Below are 9,115 nucleotides of genomic sequence, written 5' to 3'. Positions count from 1 at the left end.
CAATCTATAAAGGATAGTCTACCACTGTACTCATTTGACACCATGTTATTATAGCTATTAATGTTGTTTTGAACCTTTTCTCGTCATTTACAGGGTTTCTCTGATATTTTAAAGAAAAAAAGTATGCGAAATGTCTCCAACAATCTGGAATTTTATTCCATCCATATACATGCATAGTAACAACATTTGTTGAGAAATTATTTCTATCAGAAGTAGAACATTATCTTTGTGATCACCAGGTGCAGTATTGCTACTCTTATATTTAAATAGATCTTATATATGAATTAAATTCATACTTGCAGCATTGAGTTCAGGGTTTTGACTTAGACTGTGCCTTTCAAAAGATAAAACTGATTAATACTACCTCATTTACTTACAATACTGCTTCCAGTAATTTTGTTCATTCTTTATAAAGTATTGCATTTAACAGCAAAGGTTTAAAAATTGAGACAGAGCTGCATCAGCGAAAGAAAATACAAGTACTATACAAGAAAAAAATTGCCATCTTCATTTAACATACATGTTTAAGATTAAGAAAATGGACAGAAACATACGGCTACATACAAATGCAAAGCCTAGTGACTAAGAGACTGTATTTGCTAAAATATAAAGTGCAAACGGAGCCTGATTATCCAAGAATTGAAATCTTAAGGCGAACTTATAGCATGTATATTTAGAATATCTTTGCAAGTTATATTTTAGCATATACGTATATCTGCAACAGCATATAAGAAGAAATCAAGATACACAAGTGCTTTTGAAGCTATTTCTAAAATGCTTTTTTGTATTGTTTGTGACTATTTTCTTTTAAAAGCTACTATACAGTGCAAACCATATGTGCTACACAATAACTATACAATAACATTACAAATGACTTTAATATAAAGTTTTTAAATAAAAAATAACATAACCACAGCTATGAATACTGCTGGTAAAATAAATTAATTTTTTGAAAATGGCACCAATAATACACTTTACTAATGGACTGTAATGAAATTACACCTTAAGTCTTCAACTCAGCCATAATGAAATATCTCCTGATTGCCCAGATGTAATTCAAACAGCTTTTGTTTTTGTTTTGTTGTTTTATTTTTTTTCTGGACTGGGTAGAACAACATACTAAACACTGGTACCAAAAGTGACAGATGTTTACTTAGTTATTTCATTTGACGTGTTCTGCTGCATGTGATGAGCAATAAAACTTCTTGTGAGTTATAAAGTTTGAGAGGTTGTTGAACTGGATATCACAGAGCCGGCAGTATTTCCCACTGGTTGGAGCCTGGGTGGAGCCATTCACACCTTTTGCTATACTAGACAACTGTTCCTCGGCAGAGGGAATTCCGGGTGAGACGTTCTCATTTGGGGCTAACGGGTTCTCAGAGATCCAAGAGGGAGACTTGTGGCCATCTTCATGCTGAGGATTCTGGGAAATGTTCTCTTGCTGTGGGTTGGTGGCAGGTCTCTCATCTTGCTTCAGTCCACCATTAACTATTACCATGCCTCTGTTTTTGGGTAACAGAGGCAGGGAATCCTTCTTCGGCACAGCACACCCATTTGATGAAATCTGGCCTTTAGGAGATTCATTTTCTGTATTTGTGCTTTGCTCTATGTCAGGGTTATGGATGACGAGAGAGCCAGAAATATAATCACTGGGCTTTATTCCATAGTATGGAGAGAGCTGGTCGGCAGCCTTTGCCTTCTTTATTGCTCCGGGGTAAAGGCATTGTGGAAGAAATAAATGTTTGTTTTCCTCTTTTGTAGCAATGAGCTGAGCGGCTTCACTGAAGACTTTCAGGCCTTGCAGAGTGGCTAAGTGTGATGAAAATAAGTTTCCATTGGGGGAAGGCTGCTTCAGATTCCCATTTTTCTCACATTTGATTATGCTTCTCTCATAGCTGACGTCAGGGCTGTTTCGTTCACTTTCCGGATTTGGAAACACTTTGCTGTCGAGTTGACCCAGGTCATTACGCTGATGGGCAGTGACCGGACAGAAATTCTGCTTGTGAGCCAGGTAGTTTTCTACCTTATTGAAGCTGATCTTGCACACAGTGCATTCGTGGTAGTCCAGCAGCCTTTTGGGAGACGCGGTCGTCCGCTCGGACTGGGATAAGCACTTTTTGCTGAGATCTATGGGCACGTCCATCTCCAGGCAGGAAACACTGGAATGGGTAGTGTCACATTTGGAAACTGGAACACATTTGTTGATCGTCAGAGACGTTTCCAAGTGCTTTGAGACAATTCCTGGAAAGATATCACATCTTGGGTGGTAGCACTCTCCTAGCCCTTCGGTGGGTTCTTGAGTGGAGGTACAAGGATTGCTGAGGTTGGCTACGTCAAGAAATCGCTGTTGGACCAGTGGAGGCCTTTGTTCCTGTTCAGGTAGGCACATCTCATACATCTTCCTCCGCTTGCGCGTGCGCATGGTTCTCTGCATGGCAGGCACTTTGCTGGAAGCAGACCTCTTGAGCGGCGGGTCATGGCGTGTAGCACAATAGTACTGTTTGTGGACCATGTATGTTTCATGCCGGCTGAAGGTAATGTTGCAAGCTTCACAGGTAGTCTTATTTGGGTCACTTTCCCCATCCACTAAGGGGACACCGGGATTTTTCGCATCAACAGTTTTTCCGTTAATTTTATCATCAGTGCTACCGGAGGTGGAGAGTTTCTTAGCTTGAGTGGAAAAGTCCTTGTCATGGCTCTTCCCATTTGGCCCAATTAAATCTAAAACACTGGAAGAATTGATGCAGGATGTCTGAAGCAGTGGATTCTCCGAATCAGCAGAATGAGTGGCAGGGTTGAGAAGGTTTATGGAAGTTTGGCCAGTGTTGGGACTCACAGCCTCAGGCATCTTTTCTGAAACACCCGGGAACTCTGGGGACTTGGCCATCTGCTGCCATCGGCTGCTGCAGTAATGTTTTTTGTGCACTAGATAATTATCCAAATTATTGAATGTTATGTTACACTCAAAACAAGTAGCCCCCTTAGGCATCAAGGGGCTGTAAATAACGGGAGGGTAGCTACTGCTTCCGTGCCTCAGTCGCCGGTGTACCAGCTCAGACATCTTGGCTAAGATCTCTGAAGCTTGAGGGACCATAGTGATGTCTTGGGGAAAAGCAAACTGAGAGAGGAAAGGACCCACAGGGAAAGAAGGCCCCATATTAGGCTGGACTGGAGATGAGGCAAGTCTTGGACTCGAGGGCTCAGACTTTATTTTTGTGTAAGAAAAGCTTTGTTTATTCGTTGTAGGCTGTATCTCTGGTCTCTGGTTAGTGAGAAAGAGCTGAGTCTTTTTCTCACACTTGTCCAGTTCTGTGTCAGAGCTCGCATCTTTAGTCTGCATGGCCTTTTGGCTCTGAGGGAGTTCACTTCTGGTCAACAAGTCTGTGGCTGGCTGTAAGCTGTCTTCAGTCCCACTTGGAGAGTGTTCCATGTCACTTTCTCTGGGAAGTTTGCCTCCGGGGACATGGAGCTCCTGGTGCTGCAATAACTCCCTCTGAGTCTGGAAGCCGAAGTGGCAGTGATTGCATCGGAAGGCAGCTTGAGTGAGATGGGAGAACAGGTGTTGGTGAAAGTTGATCACAGAATCAGCATTGTAGCTACAGACGGTGCATTTCAGGCTAGCACCAGGCGGGAGGAATTCTTCCATTTTCACTCCTGGTGAAACATACAAAATCAGAATACTGAGAATCTCATGTATTGGTTTCGTAGTGATAGGAACCTTCATTAATGATCTAATGACTTCAATACAACAGAAATGAATTGAAATACTACTTCAGAATCTCATTTGGGGTGTTAACGTTTTCTTGGGACATCTTTTCACCATGTATGAGAATAGTAATAGCACTTCATAGTTTCCAAATCACTTTCATGTGTATTATTGAATCACTGTCTCCATTTTACAGGTCAGGAAACAAACTCAAAGATGCTAAGGTAATTGATTATGAAAATAAACCTATTCAGTGATGGAAACATGACTAAACCTCAGATTTTATCATTTCTAATCCAGTAACTTCTCACTACAACACCATGTGCTACATCAGCAAGGTGTTCGTTAGAGTTGATGTTGCTAACCTGTATGCAAATCAAATGACTCTCAGTGCGCTAGATGAGGTCTTTATTCAAAGAATCCAAATAAGAACCATTTTGTAAAGTAATTAATAATCTAATTTATCTTTGGTACAAATCTAGATTTTTATCTTTTGGTTTTGCTGAAAATGGTTTATCTCTCTCCAGGTCTGATGTTCAGCTGGTAGATACCAGTATACTAACAGTCATTTCAGACTAACATCCATGCTGATTGATCACCACAGCTTGTTTCTAGTCAGTTATTATTTTGAATATTACCAATGACTGGTGGTTAAATCTCACTTCGATAATGTGATTTCTATCAAGTATATGTTTGGTCATCTGAATTTTATATTTTTATATATATATATATATATATATATAGCCTTGTTCGAGGTTCCTGGCTCACAGCTCCTAAAATCCTTAGAATTCCCTGCGACAGGAGTGACCTAGGTGTCTTTTGTTATGTTAATGAGGTGACCTTTGGAAAGCCCCTAGGTAACCTAAGGATGGGGGTCTTGCTGCCTGGAAAAGGAATTTGTGATTAAAGCATTGAAACTTTCACTCTTTCCCCATCCCCAACCTCCTGGGAGAGGGTACAGTGGCTGGAGAATAAGCTCAATTGCCAATGGCCAATGATTTAATCAATCATGTCTATGTAATGAAACCTCCATAAAAAACTGAAAGGACAGGGCTCACAAAGTTTCAGGGTTGGTGAACACGCGTAGATCAGGGGAGAACACCATACCCTGAGAAGGCATGGAAGCTCTTCATCCTTTCCCCATACCTTGCGCTGTGCATCTCTTCTGTCTGTTCCAGAGTTATATCCTTTAATAATGAACTGGTAATCTAGTGAGTTAAATGGGTTTCCTGAGCTCTGTGAACCACTCTAACAAATTAACCAAACTCAAGGAACAGGTCTTGGCAACCTCCAATTTACAGCTCTCAGTTGGCCAGAAGCACAGGTAACAACCTGGACTTGCAAATGACATCTGAACAGGGGTGGGGCAGTCTTGAGTTCTTAACCTGGGGGATCTCATGCTGTCTTTGGGTAGACAGTGTCAGAATTGAGTTGAATTGCAGCACATGCAGTTGGTTTCCAGACAATTGCTAGATGGTGGAAGAGGGGACCCACTTTCCCTAATGAACTGGAATTGGACTCTACACACTTTCACTCGCTAAAGTTAACTCTAGTTCCCATTTGTTGGTTTATGGCTAAACCAGGTTTGGCTCATCTTCTCTGCATTCAAGACTAAAATGAGAATTGCGTTTTATGTATTTATAAGCTGAAAAAACAGCAGGGAAAATGCAGACCTATAGCGGTAAAAAGTAATTTCTTATTCCTCTCATTTTCTCCTTAACTGTTCCAATACTCAGTTTTCTATTCATCTAAAAAGATCCATCTCTATTTTTGTTTTGTACATGAGTTTACTCCCCATCTGAGACAACTAAGCTGTTTCTGCTTCCCCTGCTTTATCACCTACATAAAGACAGCTCATTTGTAGGGAAAGGGAAGAGAATGAGTGGAAAAGAAACTGGCTGTTTCTATAGTTCCAAAGACAAAAGCCTGCACTGCACTAGAACACTGGAGGTTGGAACTGGTTGGTTGTTTTTTTAAACTCAGCACCAATTTCAGTTTTTAATATATTCAACCCAAACAAACACAGTGAATAAAAAGTCACCCAGAAATAGCCACAAGTTTTGTATTATAGGTGCTGAAGGGCTATGATTCTCAAACGTTGGTTTGCCCTATCCAAGGATGTTCCTAGAAATGTCTAAAGCTCATATAATTTTGTCTATTTAATTAGCTTTAATTTTAAAAATAGGAAAATTGGAATACTATGTGATGATACTAACAAGAATTGGGCATACAATTCCAAGATAAATGGGAATAGTTGCCACCTTGCTGTTAAGAATGGACTTAAAGAAAAAAAAACAACAAACTAATTTTTCAGCCTAATTTTTCTTAAGGAATTTTATAACTTAAGACTGAAAGTGATTTTATGTCACAAAAATCAACTAAGCTATGATGATGCATGATCTGGAAGTCAAGAGCATTTTATGGACCCATATTTAAAAGTTAATTTCTTTCAAGTGTGATTTTAATTGGCTCTATCAAAGTAACAGCTTTATTCCAATTCAGCAAATACTTATTTTTATGTACCTACTAATTTTTTCCTGCCATGGGAAACAGTATGGTCAGTTTGCAAAGACCACTTGACACTTAAATCAATTAATATTAATGACAATATACAAAGGGTATTGAGATTTTCAAAAGTGATGCTGTTTTACTTCAGTTCAGAAAAAACAGAATGATTTTGCCTGCAATCTGAGGATACTGGATATTAGAAAAGAATTCCAACCCAAGTCCTTTGAGTAGAATGTAAGTGATGTAACCAGCTGGTTCAGCAAGTTAGGCTTCGTTTTTATGTATAGATGTAGTTAGATATAGAAGTATATATGTATGTATGCATGTATAAACATATGTAAATAGAGAAGGAATGGCGTGTCCTGGAGCAAAAGAGGAAACATGGGAAGCACTTACCGCTGTGTGAATTCAGGTGCATTTCTAGAGCTCTGGCGTTTGAGAAGCTCTTGGTGCATTGCGGGAAGGGACACAGGCTGGAAATCTGAGGAGCACTGTCTTCATTTTCTTCTGACACCGGAGCAGCTTCCCTTTGCCTCCCACTGCAATAGTACATCAAGTGGGCTTGCAGATTCCTCTCACTCCGATACCAGATGCCACAGGACTTGCAAGGGAATATATCCTCTATAGACAAAAACACAGGGACACATTAGCTGCCGCCCACTTGGGGGTTAAGCAGCATTTGGTTCAATTTGTCTCAGAGGCTGCTCTCAGGTTCTGAATTAGGTGATCAGACAGTGAGTGATGAGTGCCATTGCCAATGCTGTTCCACAGAACAGGACTAAGAAATGTTACACTCGATACAATTTACCTTCCCACAGACTCTTCAGAAAGTGGTACCTTAGGAGACACCAACACTCAATACAAACATAAGAGATTAATTTTAATGCTTTGAAATTGTATTTATGGCTTAGAAATATATGCATTTATAAATAGCAACATGAATTGGTTTCTCTGATTAATTAAAATGTAAGTGTCTAATGGCTGAACTATAGTTTGCCCTGACGGCAATCCCTGACATCATTTTTTCGTTTACTAAATTAATTACAGAGTGCCTACTATGTGCAAGACTTTATGGTGGGTTTGGTGTCATTACGGAGCTTACGGTCTCCTGTGGTTGATGAACAAATGGTCAGGTAAGAATTTTAAATTAGCCCATGATGACAATTATGATTGAGGTACCTGAGGGGGGTGTTAGGCATAGAAAACAGACACTGGGCTGGTGAGAGAACTCATCTGGTGGAGGGAGGAGAAAGTCAGATACAAATTTAGAGGGAAGATGATGACATGACTTTGCTGAGTTGTAAAGGGTGCGATTAGTCAGGTGAAGAAGAAGGATGGGTCTTCCTGACCCAGGGAACAGCCCAGGGAAAGCCACGGTAGCCTGAGAGAGGGCCTGGGCCGAGGCTGGAAGGCTCTCCAGCTCAGGCAAGGGCCATGATGGAACCGGGACAGAGGCAGTTGTAGAAGGTAGGGGTGGACTATTGAAGACCCTAAAACTCTCCTAAGAAGTTTAGGTTTTTATCTCAGTGGTTTGGAGAATCACTGAATCATTTTGAGCAAGAAACTGACAAAATCTGATATTATAGAATCATAAGAGTTGAGTTTTGAAGGTAGTGAATTTGGAAGGAAGACTTATGACTGGTAGTTATTGCAGTCATACAAGTGAAATATGACAGCTTGTGTTGTAGCTAAAGTCATTATATTTATTAAGTCATGTTATGATATGTATTTTCATGTATTCACTCATGGAAAATTTCTCCATGTATGTGTTTTCCCCCTTCATCCATTTATAGATCAGGAAACTGAGGTTGAGTAACTTGCTCATGATCACATAAGTGGGTAAACGGGGATTGGAACCTACTGTAAACACTTCCAGATGCCTCAATGGCAAGGAGGGCTGAGAGGAAGAGAAGTTATTGCTTTGCCATTAGATGTTAGGGCAGAGGGCAACATATCTCCCCGGGTCCCATTTCCTTCCCGTTCATTTTTACAGGGACAGAGGATAGAGAGGTGCTGAGTTATGGCTACAGCACATACCGGGTGACAAAAACTGACACTGTAGCGAGCAAACCTGGCATTTTTGTAGTGCAAGGGGACATCAGTCAGAGGGATGCCAGATAACACTATAAATTGGGATAAACCAGGCACACTGGGATGCATGGTCACATTATATGCGTAGGATTTTAAAGTCCTATAGAAATATAGAGAAACATGGGAAAGGTGGCAACAGAGGTCTAAAACTTGGCAGAACAGCTGATTTGTGATTTGTGAATTGTATAGTTGGTGAAACCAACAATTGTGAAGGCGATGGCGTTGAAGAGATAAGGAGAAAATTAAGGATCAAATACTAGTGAATGAGAAGAAAGAACAGCAAGTGCAATTTAGAATTTCAAATTAAAATTGTATGCAAAGTTATATGCTACTGCTGTCTATAATTTAACTCCTCCACCAAATGAGTTATATTTACACTATTCAGAGGACCACATTATTTAATAAAGTGTCCATGTAAGCATGCTGCGTTTAACTGATTAGCTAATTTCAGAGTGAGAGTGAAGGCTGTATGCATCTATGCTGATTTATTTGGGATTAATAGTTAACCTTGCTACAGAAGCAAAGATAATCTGAAATATAATTAGAATTAACATTCACACATTGGAACTTCACAATAATATAAGCTATTCCTAGTGTCCTTGGGAACAAATCTTTTTGCTTCAAATTCAAGTTGGGCCTCTGTTATTTCACATTCCTTACTATCTGAATCAAAGTAAAGGTCTTAAAGAAAATAACTAGTAGGTTTGTTTGGGTCCACTGGATCCCCTGGTTGGGTGCAGACTAATCCCAGATACACCTGAGAATTTTATTCTAAAGGACACTGTCACAGCAAGAACATAACTATTGTTG

At 40.0% G+C, this 9,115-nt stretch overlaps 1 protein-coding gene across 3 annotated transcripts in view; it reads right to left on the bottom strand.

Moving 5' to 3' along the window:
* Positions 1-234: 234 nt before the first annotated feature.
* The window catches only part of ZFPM2 (zinc finger protein, FOG family member 2), a 445,662-nt gene continuing 436,781 nt past the window's right edge, over positions 235-9,115 (bottom strand). For all 3 annotated transcript variants that reach the window (XM_054590382.1, XM_054590383.1, XM_054590384.1), the window contains 2 exons: positions 6,611-6,835; positions 235-3,654 (listed from right to left, as the gene is read on the bottom strand). In XM_054590382.1, coding sequence (XP_054446357.1) covers positions 1,163-3,654; positions 6,611-6,835 — 2,717 coding nt within the window. In that variant the 3' untranslated portion in view covers positions 235-1,162. The remainder of the gene's footprint in view (positions 3,655-6,610; positions 6,836-9,115) is intronic.

Source organism: Pteronotus mesoamericanus, unplaced genomic scaffold (genome assembly GCF_021234165.1).
Source record: "Pteronotus mesoamericanus isolate MK-2021 breed Mesoamerican mustached bat unplaced genomic scaffold, CSHL_Meso_final scaffold_174, whole genome shotgun sequence".
NCBI lineage: Eukaryota > Metazoa > Chordata > Mammalia > Chiroptera > Mormoopidae > Pteronotus > Pteronotus mesoamericanus.
This window is presented reverse-complemented; position numbering and strand designations above follow the sequence as displayed.